Here is a 22,017-nt window from a genome sequence, read left to right as displayed (position 1 = left end):
AAAAAGATAAAAATATCACTATATATTTCTTAATAAGACAAAAATACCCCTATAAATTACAACAACAACAACAATAATAATAATAATAATAATAATTTTTAATTTTTTTTAAATGAAAATTTTAATTTAGAAAAGAAAGATTTTTTTTTTTAAACGAAAATCTTTATTTTAAAAAAAAATTATGATTAAAATTTTTTTTCCCATTTTTATAAAAAAATAAAATAAAAAATTTTTAATTTTATTTTTTTATAAAACGGATTTTTCCTAATTTTAAATTTAGCCACCCCCTTGGATTTTATTTTATTTTAGTTTTTAGTTTTAGGATTTTTTATAAGTTTTTTTTAGTATTTTTTTAGTTTTTATTTTCTTAAGGGTAGTTTTGTCATTGGAGGGATATTAACAATTTTTGGTAATTTATGGGGGACATTGTCACAATTGAAAGTTTGGGAAGACATTGTTAATTAGGCGATAATTTGAGAGAGTTATGTGGATTTTCTCCTATAAATTATAATGATTGATTGATGTTACAATTAGTAAACTCTAGAATCATCCCGGGCTTCCCTACCAAAGGAAATTGAAGAAAATGTAGCGCGATGCTGATGAAATATTTTATAGATATGCAAATGCAATTATGAGTTCTGGCAGACATTATTAGTTCATGAACACATTGTGTTGGGGCAAATTAGTCTGTACCAAACTTAATCATTCTGTGGAGCAAATTGTCTAATTCATGTGAAGTACTTTCTCCTTATGAGATTTTATGTTGTTGCATTTAATATTATACATTGGAATACGTCATTTAAAATTTTAAAATAACGTGATTATATATTCACTATATGATAACATATGTATTATTAGATCTGTTACATTTAATTTTAATTATGAAATTACTCATCTTCATTTCACTTGAAATTGAAATGATTCTTGTTCGTCTAACCTATGCTTGTAATCATACTTCTTTAAATTGTCATTCCATTTATTGTATTATATAAATTTTGTTCCATATATTGTCAATTATACTCGCAAGGTTGCAATTGACAATAAAATTAAATTTCAGTCTGACAAATTTCCTATTGTTCAAAGACCAAATACCCTTAAATGATTTTTTATTTTATTTTTAAGAAATTCGAAAAGTCTGAAATTTGATATAATGATTTTTTTTTTTTCATAATTATTTTATATTATGTTTAAACTCATTAGAGGATTTCAAACTTAAAATAACTTCTTTTTTTTTGAACTTTCCAAAACAGTTGACGGGAGTACTCGACTACCTCTAAAACAATTGTTAAAGTAGTTGGTTACCTCAAAAACGACATATGGGTGTGGTCGATCTCTCTAATTGGCTGCAATAGGCATGTCAACTACTTTCATTGAATGCAATAAGTATAAGACACTCTCAAAATAGTTAATGGGATATTTCTTACAATAGTTAAGAAAGGTCGTCAGAACACCTCAAATCTGGCCAACTCAAACGTATTTGGAGTGATTGACCACCGCATTTACTTTTTTCAGAGTAAATTGCCGCCTCATTTGGTTATTTTACAATGATTTGGCTACCCTCAAATAATTAAGAAGTGACCATATGAGGTGGCTTATACACTTTATTTTTTTTTAAAAAAAAAAACGTTTGAATGACACGGCATTATCGTAACCGTTGGTTTGGTTACAAATGAAGGGTTTAGAATGTAAGGTATTGCAGGACATTGGTCCATGTATAGGCATTCCCGATGAAGGCATAAGAAGGGGTCAAAGGGCATCTTTTAATCCACCCAATCCGCAATCCTAGGCTAGGCTGTCTCATCTTACGTATGTCTTCGTAAGTTGAGCTTAACTAATTGAAAAGCTCTCCTCGAATCTTGGTCTTCGTGGAAGCTTGTGCAGAGGGATTGTGTGCTGAATTGAGATTCTTTAAAAAAAATTTAAAACTTTAAAATTCTCAAATTTATATATCTTAGTGGTTCAAGGTAATTTTTTTATTAAATTTTTTTTATTAAATGCTAAAATATAATTTATTTTAAATGTATAGATAAGATGAAGGATTAAAATTTATAAATTTGAGAAAATTTTAGGAAATCTAGTCCGTAGAAGTGACCCTCAAGATCTGGCCACCTCTCTCTCATATTTTTTTTCACTGGAATGTTCATAATTTCGGATCACCACATGACCATTTCCTTCTCTGTTTGAACTTTCCTAAACAATCCATCTTCTCTCCCTTTCCCTTCTTTTTCTTGGCGTCTTTTCTTGCTACAAGGGTAATCCTTTGTGGGTTTTCTTGGTTTTGTTAATTTTCTATCTACTTTTCTGGGATTCTTTAACCCATCCCACCCTTTCCAAGCGTTATTCTCATTGTTGTTGTTATTATTCTTATTATTTTTATCCATTTTTCTATTGGGGTTCTCTCACTTTTTGTTGTTTTCGTCCAAGAGATTCTTCCCACTGGGATTTTGGCTTCTCTTTGTGTTGTGTAGCTTTGTAAGCAGTTTTGTTTTGTTTTCTTACGTTGCATTTTATATTTGGTGAGTCTATTCTCTGTGCCATTTGTTTCATTTCGTCTCTGTTAATGGGCTGTTGATGTCTTTGGCCGTTGGAGTGGTTTCAAGTTCCAAAAGCATGGGTTACGATGAAAAAACCAACGAGGGCGAGGAACACAGTGAAGCTTCTAAAACACAGACAATAGCAAAAACAGCTACAGATGAAGAAAATGTCGGTGCCCCAGGAGGGCTGGTACGGCGAATGAGTGAGAGTTCTATGTATGCAACTGATCAGGAGGATGAAGATGACGAAGGAAGGAAGATAGAGTTGGGTCCTCAATACACGCTGAAGGAACAATTCGAGAAGGATAAGGTTTGCTTCTGCATGTGTTTGTCTTTATCATTAATTAAATAATCAAATACTCTGTTTTTGGGCCTTTCGATTACGACAATTGTTTCTGTAATCTTTCTCGTTTCGTGATTATATATGAAAATATAGGATGATGAGAGCTTGAGGAGATGGAAGGAACAGCTTCTTGGGAGTGTAGACTTCAATTCTGTTGGTGGTAACCATTTTATGGTTTTTTCCTAATTGTTTATCTTTAAACTTCGTTTGATTGCTGAGAAAATGGGGGGGCGGGCTGGGGATTCAAATTTGGAAGGTTCTATTTTTCCAAAAGTAATTGGATGCACATAGAATTAACAAAAAAAACAGACGTTAACATCCTATTGTTTCTGATTTTGTTTTTCTATTCCTTTTGTGTGTCTAATGTAGAAACTCTAGAGCCAGACGTTAAGATCCTGAGCCTCGCAATCAAGTCCCCTGGAAGAGCTGATATCTTTCTTCCTATTCCCGACAATGGAAACCCCAAGGGCTTGTGGTTTACTCTGAAAGAAGGAAGCCGTTACAGCTTGAATTTCACTTTTCAGGTCAACAATAACATTGTTTCAGGTCTGAAATATACTAACACTGTGTGGAAAACTGGTATGAAGGGTAAGCTCTCTCTCTCTCTCTCTCTCTCTCTCTCTCTCATGCACAGAAAACACATGGACTTTATGCTAAAGAATCAGGAGATATTTGTCTGTCTTGTGAATCCTTGCACCAGTGGACAGCTCAAAAGAGATGCTTGGAACCTTCAGTCCTCAGGCAGAGCCTTACACACATGAGATGCTTGAAGAGACTACACCGTCTGGCATATTTGCCAGAGGATCCTACTCAGCTAGAAGTAAGGTTGGTTCAGCCAATGTTCTATGTTGCCTTAGCCTTTGGTTTGCCTTAATTATTCTAAATAATTTGACAGAAATTCTGTATCATGAGACAAGGACATAAAACTTTAGGCCATGTTTGTTTGTTTGCATTGTTTTATGTTCTCGAGACAACAAAATACTTCTCAATATATAAAAATAATTTTCACATTTATATCACGTCACCACACTAGTTCAAACCCAAATAAAAAATAATAATAATAATAATAATCACTCTTCAAAAACACTTTAAATAGCAATTAATATGCATTTATGGATGATAAAGACTATCAGTTTGGATTTGTCTCATTGATCTCCTTCGCATTCTATTCTTTTTCTTTTTCTCTTTCTCTGTTTTCAGTTTGTTGATGACGACAACAAGTGCTACTTGGAGATCAATTACACATTTGATATCCGTAAGGATTGGCAGTTGGTTTAGACTGGGAAGTCTCCTTTCAGTGTTAATTGTTTTCTAAGCAGAAATCTGCTTCAGTGTTGACATGTCTCATTTCCAGTATCCTATCTATTTTCAATCCTGTCCGAGATCAGCACCTAAACAATGAAGAGGTGGTTTTTGTGGGGAAAAAAAATTGAAAAAGAAAATTATATTCATTTAGTAGGTACTTGTTAATAAAGTTGAGCTTTTAAGGGCATTCTCTCTCTCTCTCCCTCTCTTTCTCTCTCTAATTGTTGTGAATGTCAGCATATCCATGTAACAGGGAACCCGTTAATTTCTGTTATATTTAAACTTTATTTCTGTACTTTGAGCTTGCTAACCTTTCATGTAGAAAATGGCACGTTTCATAGTTGTCTTTTGTTCTTTATTCTCTATGACTTCCAACTGCTAAAGCTCGCCAAAGCATGTTCCTTTTGTTAAGGAAAAGCATTCATTTGAAGAATAGCGCACTGTTTCATCCGTAGCTGTCTTCTTCTCCTACTCTGTTTTGGATTCAGTGGTTGAATCCAAATAGATCTCCTTTTCTTTTAGCTTTATAGTTGTATTATATCTTATCTTTTAAGCTCTCTAGTTGTATTAGTTCTCTTAGTTCTAGTTGTATTATTTCTTACCTAGTTGATTTCTATTGTAACTCTTTGTCTATATATATAATGAGAACGAAGCTGATACTTTATTCTGCCAAAAGCAAGTTTCTTTGCTTTCTTTCATAGTGATGTGGTATTTTTGTGACAAAAAATATCAATTATAAAAATAACCACTCGCAATAGAACGAATCTTTGTAGGATACGGCTATAGAGAGGGTGTCGAACCTCAAGGACTGCAGGGGTTTTATTATCAAAATTTAAAAGATTAAAATTAACTTAATTGAAAAGAGATTTGTTTTGATTTTCTTTAAAACTAAAGTGCATGAAAATAAAAGAGATTTAAAATAAGAGAGAGTGTAGGGTATTGACTTCACCTCTATCCGCACAACAATGGCTAATTATAATTATTCCCAGAAATTCATTCTATACATATTATAAATAAACAAGAAACTACCTTATTAAAGAATAAGCATAATCTATCTTCGGTTGGCACGGATCGTCCACCTAACCACTAAGATGCGGTACGACCCGTCTTCCCTAGGTATAAATTATCAAATTCTTTAAAAGGATACATACAATCAATGAATAGGTGTAACCCATCTTCGGTTGACACGGATTGTCTACCTAAATTACACTAAACTAGGGTATAGTACAATCCGTCTTCCCTAGGCATGGCCTATCAAATCCTATTGATCATATGTCAATTAAACCTATTGTATAACTATCATCCACATAATCACAGAAAACAAGAATGATTTGATTTCAATAAAAGTAAAATACTTTCTAAGACAAGAGAAGAATTTCACAAATATTGATATTGGAATTTAAGAACAATTGCATTTAATAATTAAGAACATAAATCAATTGTAGCAATCCTCAGAGTTATACAATCAACATGCATAAATTGAAAATCTAGAAAGAAAATACAATCAAACCATTGTCCTTGGATAGGGCTACATCAACACCCTATTACAGAATTAGCCGCTCATCGGGGTGCTAGGATGGCCTCTTGCCATGGATTATCTCCTCTTCAACTTGTCAAGCCTCCAAGAAGATTTTTGTATCTAAAACTAAGCACACCTTCTCTTGAAGGTTAAGGGTCTATTTATAGGGAGCAAGCCAGTCCTAGAAGCCCTAGGAAACCTAGAAATTTCGGAGATTTAAGTCCAAGTCCAATTAGGATAAAGAAAACGTAAATCCAAATCGGAATAGGATTCGCCCAGAATTGCATTCCTATCTTGCAGGGCGATTTTGGCATTGCGGCGCTCCGAATTAGGAAAATACTATATCACAATGATTTGTAGAAATTTGAGTTAGCTTTCCAGTGTCGCTTGAATCACCTCAATCGGATATTTGAACTGAAAGTTATGGCTAAAATACCGAGACATATGCAAAATCCAAATTTGAATCCAATCCGATTTTGACTCCAATTTGAGAAATTCCGAATTAATCATTTTCTTTATTTGATTTAAACTTAACCATGATTGGTTAAGTTTAACCATATCTTCTAGGTCTTCTCAGAGTGTGCTTTTAAGCCCAAAATCAATGGAATTAATTGCATCTTGATTTATAACCTGAAAACACAAAAACAAAACAAAATCAAACAAATAACAATGCTAAGGAATTAACATATGCAAATTAAGGGGCTTGAATGTGCAACATTCGACGCTTATCACATAGTATCAGAGCTTACCACAGGACGAATGATGCCCACACTACTTACCCCTTCGCTAGTTACCCCTTGACAAGAACGAGGAAAAATACTAACTTACACGTAAGAGAGTTACTGACTTACACGTGAGAGAGTGTGTTGAGGAAAAATCTCACATTGCTTGTGTACAAGATCTTGGACATGTTTATAAGGAATAGGCAACCCCCTCTTATTGAACCAGTTTTATAAGATGAGTTAGGCCCACGAATTTCTTCATGGTATTAGAGCCTATCTATAACGACCTGGATGGACAAATCAATTAATTGGTAATTGACCCTATGGCTCGTCTCCCAGCCTTATCCCTCACGGGATAAAACTCAAGGATCACAACCTCTTATAAGCAAAAGACCTCAATGGAAGACTTTCGAAACTATAGGAATAGAGAATAATAATGAAACAATCACACATTCATACACCAAAGGAAACATAATTCCTCATAATATAAAAGAAGTCACCAAATATACCGGTCATCAAACTATCATCAAAATAAAAGGTTACATCCATTAGTATAATTGTCTTACAAAAGATCAACAAATCAAATCCTAAGTTTAAGCAAAGTTAAAGAGATGATAATCTCGATCATGTTTACCCGGGTAGTTCCTCCGTCATCCCACATGGACTTCAATCAAACTGAGTCCATATCCTCAAAAATGACTCAGATTAGGTCCTACGCAATCACCCATGTCTAGTCCGTAGGCATCCTCGTCTATGCTAGCTAAACCGCACAATTATTTGTAATGAATGGGGAAAAACATAAAATAAAGGGGGTAAGTCCAAAGACTTAGAGCCTTCCCAGCAGACTCCCTTATAGAGAGTCTGTTCCCTATGTATAGGGAATATGTCTAAAAAATTGCAAAAAATGTCCCCCAACAGACTCCCTATATGCTTCCCTAAACCGTTAGATGCTACAATAGAACCCAATACATTGGGTTCTACTGTATCGATCCTAATGAATTATTTAATCCTAAAAACACTCTCTCTCCTCTCACGGCTATCTATGCACGCAAACCTTCTTCTTTGTCTTCGACATCTTGCTTCCTCTTCTTTGTTCAAGCACACTTTAGCACTACTATTCCATGAGCTAGAAGTTCATGGATGAGCATCAGAAGTCGCCAAAGAGTACTCAAGCGGCGGCCACAAACTCATGCTCGTTCGTGTCGAGTTTAGTTGCCAACTGGAGGATCTCTAGTCGTGGAGTGCTTGCTTTGGATTGATGGTTGATCTGCTTGGGATGGCTTTCGATTAGAATCATAATATGGGTTTCTTTGATTTTTGAAAGGAAATTTTGGTTATCATGGTGATTTGTTTTGCTTAGGGTGTTCTGAAATGTTGAGATGGGTCCTTTGATTTACCAGGTTGAGATGGGTCCTTCGATTTTGCAGCAAGGACAGAGGACTGGCAGGAAGAAGATGGAAAAATTTTGCAGCAAGGACTGGTTTTTTGCCAACAGAAAGAGGACCCGCAGAAAAATTTTCTCTTCCAGCAAGGGCAAAAAACCCAAAGTAGAGGGAAGAAGAAGATAGCTACGGGAAGAAAGAAGAAGAAAATATGAGGGAGGGAGAGAGAGAAAGTTTGTTTAATAAATTAAAAGAATAAAATAAAAAAGTAAAATAAATAAAATAATATTTTAATTATATAGGGAATGATAAAGGGAAGCTATTTGGATGCATATTGACATAGGGAAGCATAAAGTAGTTTGGATCCTTAAGTTTAGGGAAAATGACAAGGAAGCTGCTGGGAATGCTCTTAGTGAATGCTAATGCAGATAATACCCATGCCAGTTTAGTGATGAACTCTATTTTATAAAGTATGCAACAGTTTCATCATGACAGTTTTCCATAAATGTGATATAGATATATGATATATGCATATGATATAGAGTAACAATGATAGTTCAACAGTATGATTTACCTGAGATATTATTCCTTCTCAGCAGGGTTGACGCTGTCCCGAGGGACTTGTAATACAATATCAGTGCCCCATATATTGTACGCTACCGTACATCCCATTAGCGGCACGACCGAGTTTAACCTCGAATGGCCCACACCATTAATGATGTCTATCTTGTAGTGACCGCTCGTTAAGGCTGCGCCGGTCACGAAACAACCATTGAATACAAGGCCCATATAATACACATACATTTGACCATAAAGTTAACATGTATAGTAAGCCCATGGCCGTTATCTCGCACATACCGGTGTACCATGTCATACGATGTAATTAATCTTGTCCGTATTTTACATACATGCACTTTTTACAAGTCTCGCTTTCATTAACATGTTCAGTACAACATTTCTTCCGCAAAAAGCTAGAGTTCATGTGCTATAAAGTGTATATTGTGAGAGTTGCAAATATGCATGTCTTGGTACACAAAATAGACGTGCAATGTGGGAAAATAAATTTTGAGCATTATGTGAATTAAAACTAACCTGGGTCGATTAAATCCTCTGAGTACTCCTTCAACAAGTTCGAGTCCTGTAAATCTGTTGAAAACCTTCTATTAGTCCTAGGTCTTACTAAAACAACCCTAGAGCATGAAAATAGGAGCTATCAGATGGTTGGCCAAAATAGCGTTCCCTGTAACGCTTCTGACCGTATGTTTGGTCTTGAAGCCGTACGTTCGCCCAGAAGGTTTCAGGTGGATCCTCATTTTGTCCATTCGTCCTCCTATTCTCCCAAATCAATTTCTAAGGCTAACAAAGGCTTTCTCAAACTTCCTATCACAAAATGATACCTCCATGCACAAAAACCCGTTGACAAAGGCGAAATAATAAATCGACTCAAGTAAAGGCTTAAAGAGAAACAACATACTCAAAACTATAGCTAAGCTATCTATGAAAGCATTTAAACATCATAAAAACTAAGGAACAAGTTAGGCTTAGGGATATTACCTCCTTGAAGCGAAATGATAACCTCCTTCTCCACCAAACTCAGAAATTCACAAAACTCACACTCACAAAGGGTTTATAGGAGCCTGGGGATGAGTTTGAACGAGAAAAGGGTAGGGGTGTAAGGGTATTTATAGGTGAGAAAGAGTAGTTGGTGCTACAAACGTCCGTCTGATACTATTGGGGTGTACATCTGGTACTATTTACATAGCGATGCAAAGACTATAACGTACGTCTAGGTATTATCCAGAGGTTTTTCAAAAAGCAACGCACGTCCAGGTGGTACCCAGGCGTACATCCTTTTACTTTTTGAAGGCGTACGTACGGTGGTCCCCTTGTGTATGTCCGGTACTGATGGGCGTACATCCGGTCAGAAAGTCCAAAATACCCAAAGTGCCCTTCCAGCTGTTCCTAGTGACCCAAAACCCAACTTAACCTTCTAACTAAGCTATCTAAGCTTAGTTAATTATTTGGGTCACTACACTACCACCGGATGAATGGGGCCCACATTACTTATCCCGTGACGAGGACTAGGAAAAATACTGGCCTACATGTGAGGAAGGATGTTAAGGAATAATCTCATATTGCCTGTGAACAAGATCTTGAGCATGTTTATAAGAAATGTGCAACACTCTCTTATAGAACCGATTTTATGAGATGAGTTAGGCGCACAAATTTCTTCATGGTATCAGAGCCTACCACAAGACGAATGAGGCCCACACTACTTACCCCGTGACAAGGACTAGGAAAAATATTGGCCTGCACGTGAGGGAGGGTATTGAGGAATAATCTCACATTGCTTGTGGACAAGATCTTGGGCATGTTTATAAGGAATAGACAACCCTCTCTTATTGAACTAGTTTTATGAGATGAGTTAGGCCCACGAATTTCTTCACCTTTTACTTTGTTCTATGTTATGTTTTGTTCTTTGCGTGTTTCTCTCTCTTTTTTTCTTCCTTTTTTCCTTCTTCAGTATCTCACATTCAACATTCATTTTAGAAAAGCTGTGCGCAACTTAATCGTTTCTAAGTCTTGTGCGGATCTTAGTTGTTAAACTGGCCAAACTTTTAGTTCGAAGAAGACAATAACAAAGGGCAAAATAGGCACTAATGTAATGGGGGAAAAAAAAAAAAAAAAAAAGAGAAGAAGAAGAAGTGATTTTATGATACAAAAGAGCACTAATGTAATGGACTTACTTTTTGAGTGCAAAAATAATTGCTTCAAAATGAGAAGAGCTTGAGCTTTTACGGTAAAGAATTCACTAATCATGTGGGTTATGTAAATGTTCCTCAATGGCCTTTCCCATTCAAAATGTTTCTACACCATTGCAAGTGACTGGCAGCTTATCATGTTCTTTTGCTATGAAGCAAATTATGCTTCCAAAAGCTACATGGATCTAACCCAACTGGTGTGACCTAGTTGGTGACCTAATTGGTGCCCAAGTGTAATGTCCCAATATAATAATACCATGAATACCATTAGTCACTCAATGATTTGACATTAAATTTGCAGCGAAAAATAGTGAACTATAAACTGCATTGATAATACCAAAGCTCTAACTGAAATCATAATTACATTTATTCACATACCTCCTACAACGGAATCGGATCTTCTCCAGAGTATTTTTGTCTTTTTACTTTTTGAGAGGACAAAAATACTCCTTCAATATAATTAACTGGATATTATCTAGTTCAAATGAAATTGAGAGGATCCTAATTCTCCTCCAACTCTATTCAATTATCAAAGCTCTAATTGAAATCATAATTACATTTATTCACATGCCTCCTACACTCTATTCCATATGTACAATCTACTCTTACATTTTCATTGTTCAGCCTTCTATACAATCAAAAGATGCTATTGCTATCGCTAAACAAACTCAAACTTGATTAGTCCTTAATTAAAGCTTTGTCTAGGTCATCAAAATACTAAGAGTATTTTTGGGATTGCATTTGACAAATAGAACTTTTAAGTAAAAAAAAAAAAAACAGCTTTTTGGGAAAAGCTTCATTTTTAGGCTTTTGTCAAAATAACGTTTTGGCCATTTTTAGAGTAAAAAAAAAAAAAAAAAAACTTTTGAAATTTTTTATCAAACAGGCTAACTTTTGTTTGGCACAACTTTTAAGTACTAAAAATATTTTTTAAGCTCTCTAATGTAATTCCAAAGAGGCCCTAAGTCTGCCTCAAACTTATGGATAAAAGTCCAAGTAGTTGCTGTCTCTCTCATCTATAGCCATAAAATTTAACAATTTTATAAGTGAAAATGAAATTGTAATTAAATTCACTATTCAGTAAGTAAATACAATCAACATACTATATGTATGCACTTAAAGTCCTTTTAAAAATTCTCTCAAAAATTATTTTTCCTGGAAATTAGAGAATGTGTACTTACCTTTGGAAACTTACTTTAAAAACGTATATTCTTTTATTGAAAACTATCCTTAACAACCATACAAATATTTGGGAAAACTTCACTTTAAACCCATGAACTACTACATGTTTTGAGAAGACCCTCCCAAAATTTAAAAACTCTCAATTTATACCCTTGAACATTCAATTTCAATCAATTTACACTCTCTGTTAGATTTTAAACGTTAAAAGTGATACAATGACGCTTATACTTTTGATTTTTTTTATAAAATTGCAAATTTACCCTTAATTTCAAATTATTATTATTTTTTTTAAAAAAAAAAGTTATAAAAACATAAAATACCCACGTTGACCTAAGCGGGTCTCGACCAGAGACCCAGACCCACGCGGGTCTGGCTGCGACCTGCATGGGTCAGCAGACCCAAGGTAGGTCACGGCCGCGACCCAGTTGTGGGTCATGTTGTGCAAATATCTTCTTAAATTAATAAGAAAATAATTGTATGTTTAACTCGCTAGTGCACAAAACCAATATAGTAGTATAGGGTGCAAGTACAAAATCATTTCCACGAGGATTGCTAAATTTTGCTTAAAATAAATTCTGTAAGTAAAACAAACAAATATTGATTTTGAGTTGATAATAATAAAAAAGTAGGGCTTTGATATCTACCACCAATCATGCTTATATAATATAACAATATGCCAATGCTTTAATCATGTTATGCATACCTAATGTTTCTCAACCTAAAGGCATGGGTGTATACTTCTTAAGCTATAGATTTTCCTAAACAATGAGTTAAGCATGAGTATAGACTCTGACTTTTTTCTTTCTTAAAGGATTTAGCATTGGTGTATACTAAGTTGTTAATTAAGAAAGTATGAATCTATGGAAATCGGCAAACACATGGAATCTAGGGCATTGATGTACACTTCCGGTTTTCCATGTTGATTAACCTAAGAACCCGGTGTGGATTTCTTTTGTTACTCTTATTAAACCCAGGACTCGGTCATCCAAATTAATTTAATTAACAAACACATACCACATACATGTGTTGATCAGACAAACACATATGAGGAATTCAACAAAACAGGAATTAATCAAGTTAAATATCACAACATGATCATCACAAAAGGCGCCAATATTGAAATATTAAATAAACATAATTAGGGCTTCAATATAACCCTACTATGTAGTTTAGTTACACATGAGTTTGATGTTAAACATCTTCATAAAATAAAACAAAAAGGAAAAGAATAAACCTGAAACTTAAACTTGAAGAGCTCCAATTCTTCTCTTTGGAAATTGTATCTCTATTCTAAAGGTTTAAGGGTCTATTTATAGGCCTTAGGAACACTCTAGAAACCCTAAAAATAGTAGGGTTTGAGCCATAGTTCGCACAAGGCTTCAAAACCCTAAAAGAAAACACTTTCCAGAATAGGGCTGCGGCTGACTTGCTCTTCACGCACGGGTGCGCTCGATTGCATCCTGTGTGCGCTCGATCGCAAGATTGCAATCGATCTCTGATGTTGGGCGCTCAATCGCAAGTGCAATCAAGGCTGCAGCTTGTGCGTATGCCTTGCGCTTGTCTAATCCTTTTACTTGTAGTGCGCTCAATCGTAGGTCCCTTGCGATCGATCACACTACCAGAACCTCCAGCTTTTCCCAAATTTGCTCTTTAAGCCCGACACTTCCAGAATTGCTTCCTTTTCATCCAAAAGGCTACAAAAACATAGAAAACACATAAAAGAACTAAAATGGCATAAACTAACAAAACTAAGGAATTACAAATATAAGTTAAGGGCTAAAATATGAATATTTTTGGCACTTAACACACCCCCAAACTTACATATTACTAGTCCCTTAGCAATACGAAACTAAAAACTAAATGGAAAAACAGAAAAAAGATAAATCCATCTTTTGTGGGAAGTACGATTGCATTTAGCATATGCAACAAGCCTTTTAAACTCCTAGGAATTCCCTAGAGGACGAGTGAAGTCTAGTGAGGGTTTTCCAGAAATGTTATCCACAAACATCATGCACAAGTTCATGTTATCCCAAAAATTTAAGTATCACTCAAAACCATGATTTTCATTTATTAGCAAGCTTAAAAAGATAAACTCCATCTTTACAATGAATTGGAATTTTAAAGTCTAATCACTTACAAAATACAGGCTAAGGCATCCAGTGTGCAATGTCTCAATGTCTCAAAGTTCACTGAAATCCCTATTAGAATAAACAACAATGGCATTTTTTTTTTTGGTCAGACTGTGCAATGTTTAGTTCCCTTAAGCTTCTAATTGACCCATGTAACGACTCCCAAACCAGATGGTTTTAAGGCATTAGGTGTAAAACACCCCTAAGGACTTACTAACTCGAGTAAAAAAGGCTACAAAACCAACTTAACCATGACATTAACCAAATCAAAATATTTCACCTTTTGACATGAAACTCAATGCTTTGAGGCAAGAGGTCCAGTTACTTACTGAAAAGCTTATCAATAATCATTTTTTATTATATATATATATATATTTCACAAATAAGAAAAATAAAAACAAAATAAAACTGGGACAAAGTGTGTGTAAATTGTCTACCATACCCCCAAACTTAAATTACACATTATCTCCAATGTGTCTATAATATGGAAAGAATTTACCCAGGATATGGACGAAATTGTTTGGAATAGCATGGCTCATAGCACACCCCCAAACTTGAACTGAAGCACACTCTTGTTCCTACAAAATAAAACACGAAAAAAAAAAAAAAAAAAAGGAAAAAAAAACAAAATTAAAAAAAAAAATAAAAATAAATTGAAAAACAAATAGAAAAATAACAGGATAAACTATAGGGTGTCTCCCATAAGCGCTAAGTTTTACAAACCTTTTTCAGCTTCCCAGTGCACAATTCGTCTTCATTGTCTCCTTCCCTGAAACTTGTCTTCCTCCTATTTATCTTATTATCTGGACCTAACAATATATAAATGACATGGGAGAGAATAATCAAGCTCATAAAAGAACAATATAATCAAGCTCTTCTAAATGCAAGGAGAAATTTTAGAAGCACCAAACAATACATGTGCATCACATTTTTTTCTTGCAATTTTCAGTTTCTTATCTCTCATTTTTATGATTAAATAAAACCCCAGTGCTACGCATGGGCAACAACTAAAACCCCAAGTATGCTGGAAGGGATGAAACACAAGCACTTGGGGTTCAACAACTAAAACCCCAAGTATTACCAAAACACACCGTTTTGGATAGGTCCAAAACGGTGTGTTTTGATCGTACGTGTAAAAAGTGGACACGTAGGATCAAAAAAATCTGATGTGGCCTACTTAAAAAATGGTGTGTTTTGGTATATTTAACGGCTATTAAAAAAAATAGACAGCAGAGATTTTATTGTAATTTTGATTAACTAAATGAGTAAATTTTTGAAAAAAAAAATACTTACGAAGATTTAAATTTTGAAGGGTTGACTCAGGGAGTTATTATACATTTTCCCTTTTGATAAATGGCCTTTTTAAATTTTTGGGGAAACTTCAATAAGCCTCCCCTAACTTCCAGCCGATTTGACAAGCACCCCCTGAATTACCAAAACTCTCACTTAGACCCCCTGAACTTTGGTTTGCTCTCACTTTGGACCCTTCTGTTAGTTTTCACCGTTAAACCAACATTTTGTGCCCATTATACCCTCAACCAAAACTACATCGTTTTGGGCTCCAAAACTACATCACCACCTAGCATAAAACGACGTCGTTTTGAGTATAATATTAGGCTGGAGGTGGTTTCGGCCACCCCCTACAGGTCGTATGGGGGTGGTGGAAACCACCCCCAAGCCCTTGGGGGTGGTCCGGCCACCCCCAAAAGGCCAAAAAAATTTGCGACCTGGGAAATTTTTTAGGCTTTTGAGACCACTGGGTGGGATGGAACCACCCCTACCGGCTTTGCCACCCCATAAGGGTAGGGGTGGCCAAACCACCTCTGGGGTCCGCCACCCCAAAACACCTGATGATCTTTTTTTTTTTTTTTTTGGCCTTTTGGAGGTGGTTGGACCACTCCCTTGGCCAAAAATGGGGTGGTCCGGCCACCCCGATTTGGTCTATTTCTTTTATATATATATATGCCTAAAATGACGTCATTTGGGGATGGATAGGTGTTGTAATTTTAGGGCACAAAATGGTGTAGTTTTGGGGTGAGGATAAAATGGGCATAAAAAGTTAAACTATTTGACTTTAACGTTGAAAACTAATAGAATTGTCCAAAATGAGAGCAAACCAAAGTTCATGGGGCTTAAGTGAGAGTTTTGATAATTCAGAGAGTATTTGTCAAATCGGCTGGAAGTTGGGAGACTTACTGGCCCTGTTTGCCAATGGCCCGGGAACGGTACTGTTCCAGGGCCAGTACTGTAGCTTTTTTTAGAAATAAGTGTTTGATTGGTTTTAGTGAAAATGTTTTGTGGGAAAAAGTGAAAAAAAAATATATATATATTTATAAGGAAAAATGTAAAAAATGTATTTTGTAGTGATTTTTTTATTTAAATAATAATAATAAAAATGATTGATGTGGTATAAAAAGTAGAAGTGTTAAAGATTAATTTTGAGGTGAAATTTTTTTTTTTTTTTTTTTTTGATTGAGGGAGGCCCTTTAAGAGTACCTTTCGAGGGCCATTGGCAAACACTTCCACTGAATTTTCCCCTTAATTTTTTTTTTTCTCCCACAGCCCCGCTCTCTCTCTCTCTCTGTCTCTCTCTCTCTCGGCAGACCACGGTTCCACACGGCTTCTCTCTCTGCAGACCGCTGCTCCGTCGTGCTCAAGGTGAGCTCCTCTATCTTTCTCTCTCTCTCTCTCTCTCTCTCTCTCTCTCTCGCTCTCACTCTGCCGTTTTGTGGACATCCCCTCCCCTGTTTCCCCTTCTTGTAGGAGATGGATATGGGTGAGGCTGAGAGTGAAGATTGCGGTTTGATTGTGATAGATTGGTTATGTTTGTAGATTGGGCATGAGTTTGAGGGTTTTCTTAGATTGGGTATGAGTTTGAGGGTTCAAAATCTCTTGCGAGAATGACCCGTCAATGTGATCTAATTTCTTTTCGAGCTGGCGATTTCTCATTGGGTAACTCGGCGCTGTCTATAGGCTTTGTCTTACACAGTTGAGAAGAGCATTCTCGAGCTCCCCTCGAACATATCCGATTCGCGACTCGCCACTTGTTCCAAGTTACCGGTGACCGAAACTTCACATTTAGCTTCTCAGCATCACTCTCAGGTTCGTCAATAAATTATCGTCAATTTCATCAAATATATTTTTTGTTTGGTTGCTCTCGTTGCCCTGTTAAGCGCAAAACCCTAGAGATTTTAGGGATTTGTTTTCTTAGCAACCAAACGTAGCTGTGCTCTCGAATAAATTGGAAACAACTAGTTCTTCATCTTTAGTAACTGTTTTTTTTTTTTTTTTTTTTTTTTTTCTGGCATAGTAGATTTTATGCATTTGAAGTAATTCAAGATCTTTGATGAATATTGTGAATTCATTTGAATGATTAGCTTTTATAACTGTTAGTTTTTAATTAAATGGTTCAGATTACGACACTGAAATGCAATTTATATTAGTAGATATAGGCAGATTGGTGAAATTTTGTTTGTATAAGCCAAGTGAAACTGTAACAGAAATGAAATCCAAGAGAGAGAATGATGACTTGGTGGAGGAGGAAGGGTTTGCTTCAGAATCGAAGAGGCGGAAAGTGATGGAGGAGGAGTCATCTCCCTCACCGCCTCCTCTTCCCATAGCGAATCCTCTTGCCGGACTAGCGAATTATGATGACGATGACGAGGAGGAGGAAGATGAGAGGCATAGGCGTGCTGAGCAAAATGGAGATAGAAAGGAAGGTGGTCAACAAGATGATGATGATGATGACGACGATGACGATCAACATGAGCAAGCATACAGTCAAGGAAAGCGAAGCCGTGAGGTGGAGCGCCGGAGGGACTGTCCTTATCTTGATACCGTTAATCGACAGGTATAAAACTCGTCTTTGGATACTAAAGATAATTTAACAACATTATTGGTGTATATCTATGTGTAAGTTCTGCATGTGTGTCTGTGTAATTGCTTTGCTCGATGCATAGAAGTGTCTTTTTTTGAGTTATGTGTTTATGCTTTAGAGGTTTTAAGTTTTGACTTTGAGCAGTTTTTTTTATCTTTTCTCTTTCTCTGTCAAAGTTGTACGTATCTCCATATTAACTAGGGGCATATATATCTGTATAAATGCATTTTCATTGTGTGTGTTCCATTGCTCTTCTATGTTTTGCAGGTTTTGGATTTTGATTTTGAGAAGTTCTGCTCTGTGTCTCTCTCGAATTTGAATGTGTATGCATGTTTGGTCTGTGGGAAGTACTACCAAGGAAGAGGGAAAAAGTCTCATGCATATACTCACAGCCTTGAAGCAGGGCATCATGTTTACATCAATCTTCGGACTGAGCAGGTTTATTGCCTTCCCGATGGATATGAAATTGACGACCCTTCATTAGATGACATTCGGCATGTTCTGAATCAAAGGTGAGCTTATGTTCGGTCAAGTGCTTTTATTTTATTTCATCTCTATTCCATGTTGTCCCCGACCTTTCTCTGTGCATCTGTGCTCATGCTGTGACTCTCATTGGATATGTGTGCTTTGATACATATGTGTTAGCATGTGGTCATGCTCATGTTCTGACTTTCATTGGATGTGTGCTTTGATCCATGTGGATAACAATTTCTCTTGGAAAAAAAAAATTACATTGGTCAGCTTCATTTTCTCAGTGATATACTATGTTTTGATTCACATGCTATTGTCCATGTTTTATTTAAGATTTGAGTTTATAGAATTATGTAATCATAAGCTCTTAATTTTTATTTTGTTTTTCTCCGGCTAACCTATATGCAGGTTTACTAAGGAACAAGTTGAACTACTTGACAAGAACAAGCAATGGTCTAGGGCACTTGATGGTTCTGATTACCTCCCAGGAATGGTACCTATCTTTGGCCTTTCTCATACAAAATTGCATTTCTGTTTTATTGTTAGAGGTGTTATTAGATGTTATTAGATGTTATTTTGACCATTTTGAAGTGTTAATCATGATTTTGGCAAATTTCAGGTGGGCCTTAACAACATCAAGGAGACAGATTTTGTGAATGTCACAATACAATCTTTAATGAGAGTTACTCCTTTAAGAAATTTTTTTCTTATCCGTGAAAATTATAAACACAGCAAATCTTCACTTGTTCATCGATTTGGAGAACTCACACGGAAGATTTGGCATGCACGGAACTTTAAAGGACAGGTTTAATCCCAGTGATTGTCACATTGCATTAATAGTTCGTGAACATGAAATTCATATTTATCAATTTTTTATTTATTTACAGGTGAGCCCGCATGAGTTTCTGCAGGCAGTTATGAAAGCCAGTAAAAAACGGTTTCGGATAGGCATGCAGTCTGACCCAGTTGAATTCATGTCATGGCTTCTAAACACACTGCATGCTGATCTTAAAACAAAGAAAAATAAAAGCATTATCTATGATTGCTTTCAGGTGTATATATCATCCCTCTTCTTTGCTGTCCACTTTGTTGTTAGTAGTTGGAGATTATTCACTTGTGCTTATATAGAATCTACTACACACTCGATAGGGCGAATTGGAGGTTGTGAAAGAGATCCATAACAAGGCTGTTACTGAGAAGAAAGAAAGCAGTGATGACCAGATTGCTGTTTCAAAACTCACAGATGGTAGAATTAAACATGATGCGGATGTGGCAGAAACTTCCAGAATGCCGTTCCTAATGCTTGGACTGGATTTGCCCCCACCTCCTCTTTTCAAAGATGTGATGGAGAAAAATATAATACCCCAGGTATACTTTGACTTCTTTTTTAGTTTGGTTGCAATGTAAATGGTATATGTATTTTCTGTTGTCTTTAGTAGATTTTGTTTAAAGGGTTCTAATCAACTAAGGCTTTATTTTATTTTTTTATTATTGATAGATATGAGAGAGTATTTTAAAATAACATGGAATTGGCTACTTGATATGAGAGAGAGTATTTTAAAATAAGTTGGAATTGGCAAATTCTTTCAATGTCCTCTTTACTTCCCAAAAAGTAAGATGACAGGGAATGGAGAGATAAGGGTTAAATATGGTTCTATCTCTTGATTTACATAGGCAGCATTCGGAGCAACTTTAGCATAATGTAAAAAGTGAGAGAGCCAATGGTTGGAGAATTCTTTTAAGACCCGGTTTGGTTCTCAGAAAGTAACATGAGAAGGATAGCTCAGTTAGAGAAAGTTTACCTCTATTTTATTTTATTTTATTTTATTTTTTTTACTTTTGATTTACATTTGCAGCATTCTACACCACTTTGGTTCCATACAAGAGCTGCTTGAAATTGGCCAGTTCTTTTATGGCCCTGTTTAGTTCAAAAGACAAGGATCACAGTAAACAATGTCTTTAATTTTCAAGAGTGATCACAAAAATTTGAAGAATTTTCTATTTTCATGTCTTTAATTCTGAGAATTGGAGTAATGTTTTATTAAAAAGAAGGGACCTTTGGGTGATATATCGGAAGTGGCCTTGTTCTAGAATTTGGGCTGCTATCGATTCACATCTATATTTTATTTGCATGACATCAGTTTAATTGTAACATTGCAATGAGCTTTGGCACAAATGGCACTTCCTCCCCTTCTAAGAATAGGGTGGATGGTCAAATCATTGGCTCAAGACCAACTAGGTGTGTGTGTGACTTACCGCCCAAAAAAAAAGAAAAAAGAATTATTAACTGCAACAGCAATCATCTCATCATTAGTTCAAAGAATACAATTATCCAAACCAAAGTGGCCTTTTTTCAGTTTATTTTTGGAACAATGCACAACTGGAAGTCATTGATAGATATATGTACTAGAGAAAATGTGGGTTTATATGCATTTTTTTGATAGTGTTTCTCATGGACCAAAATCATGCCTATGATTTTGTTATAGGTTCCACTCTTCAACATCCTGAAGAAGTTTGATGGTGAAACTGTCACTGAAGTTGTCCGTCCTCGTATAGCAAGGATGAGATATCGCGTTACCAGATTGCCACAGTATATTATTCTTCACATGCGTCGATTTACAAAGAACAACTTTTTTGTGGAGAAGAACCCTACATTAGGTAAGATTTCATTACCATATCTGTGAGTTGTATAATGAATCTATTTCTATCATATAATGTGGAACTTGGCCAGTTCATGTGCCTTGTTCTAACTGATGTTGTCTTTGTCTCAGTCAACTTTCCTGTGAAAAACCTGGAGTTGAAGGATTACATACCCTTGCTGACGGCCAAGGAGAATGAGAAATTGCGGTCGAAGTATGATTTGATTGCTAATATTGTTCATGACGGTAAACCTGACGAAGGGTTCTACCGGGTATTTGTACAGCGGAAGTCAGAAGAATTATGGTAACTCCATATTTCATCGATTTGCATAACCTTGAATGAAAATGTAAGAAGCATTGCAACAGACACTTATGGCATTCAATATTTTCAGGTATGAGATGCAGGATCTGCATGTTTCAGAAACACTTCCTCAAATGGTTGCACTCTCTGAGGCCTACATGCAGATTTATGAGCAGCAGCAGTAATATTGGACTTCCAAGTCCCATGGTTGAATGTGTAGTGGCCGTGTATTGAGTTGAGATAACCGTAATTTATTTTTCAACACAGGTGGTGAAACATGATAAGAGAGGGTTGAAATTATTGATCTTTTGAAGTGGTTGATTTGTCAATATGGAGGAAGCTGCCTGACTGAAGGAAAAGTAAAGGCAATCATCATCTTTTGGTCTCCCAAAGTTTTGACTGTAAAAACCATCCATACATTTTTTAGAAGAACTCTAAAGGCTAAATATTCTAGTGTTAGAATTTTTCACACTTGTATGTTAGTGTTTACTATTTGTTTGCAATGACTAACGATCCTAAGACTATAACTCTTAATTTATCAGTATCCAACCGTCTTAAGACTTTTTGATCAATGATTAGGCCCTTAAGAGCATTAACAATATATCCTTCAAAATCTTCAAATTTTGAAAAACCAATTTTCTCAAACGTTATACACCTCATTCTTTATTTTGTAGGACAGTATTTTTCTATTCTTTATCTATTATGGAGAAATGAGGAGAAATTTACTTATTTTATTAAGTTGTTAGAGGAGAGAGAAATGAATAGAATAGGGGATAGTAGATGAATGGTAATCCTTTGTATATGAATGATCAATGTAGCATATCATCTAAAACAAAGGATGGGAAAAAATG

General features: G+C 35.6%; 2 protein-coding genes across 3 annotated transcripts; both read left to right on the top strand.

The window, feature by feature from the left end:
• Nucleotides 1–2,562: 2,562 nt before the first annotated feature.
• LOC132176218 (rho GDP-dissociation inhibitor 1-like) lies at nt 2,563–4,171 on the top strand. Its single transcript, XM_059588357.1, has 5 exons — nt 2,563–2,844; nt 2,971–3,037; nt 3,247–3,465; nt 3,578–3,702; nt 4,078–4,171. Exons 1-5 carry the CDS (start codon nt 2,572–2,574, stop codon nt 4,153–4,155), a joined length of 762 nt encoding a protein of 253 aa, XP_059444340.1. The 5' UTR covers nt 2,563–2,571; the 3' UTR covers nt 4,156–4,171.
• Nucleotides 4,172–16,426: 12,255 nt separating this feature from the next.
• LOC132176173 (uncharacterized) lies at nt 16,427–21,635 on the top strand. Of its 2 annotated transcripts, none has more exons than XM_059588306.1 (11): nt 16,427–16,536; nt 16,852–16,980; nt 17,379–17,728; nt 18,023–18,267; nt 18,635–18,719; nt 18,846–19,031; nt 19,114–19,278; nt 19,376–19,594; nt 20,713–20,884; nt 20,998–21,169; nt 21,258–21,635. In XM_059588306.1, the coding sequence occupies exons 3-11, from the start codon at nt 17,381–17,383 to the stop codon at nt 21,349–21,351; spliced, it is 1,686 nt and encodes a 561-aa protein (XP_059444289.1). In that variant the 5' UTR covers nt 16,427–16,536; nt 16,852–16,980; nt 17,379–17,380; the 3' UTR covers nt 21,352–21,635. The 2 variants fall into 2 exon arrangements, with proteins under 2 accessions (XP_059444289.1, XP_059444288.1); XM_059588305.1 differs by having other exon boundaries at nt 16,642–16,980.
• The last annotated feature ends 382 nt before the right edge of the window (nt 21,636–22,017 follow it).

This window comes from Corylus avellana, chromosome ca3 (genome assembly GCF_901000735.1).
Source record: "Corylus avellana chromosome ca3, CavTom2PMs-1.0".
Taxonomy (NCBI): domain Eukaryota; kingdom Viridiplantae; phylum Streptophyta; class Magnoliopsida; order Fagales; family Betulaceae; genus Corylus; species Corylus avellana.
This window is presented reverse-complemented; position numbering and strand designations above follow the sequence as displayed.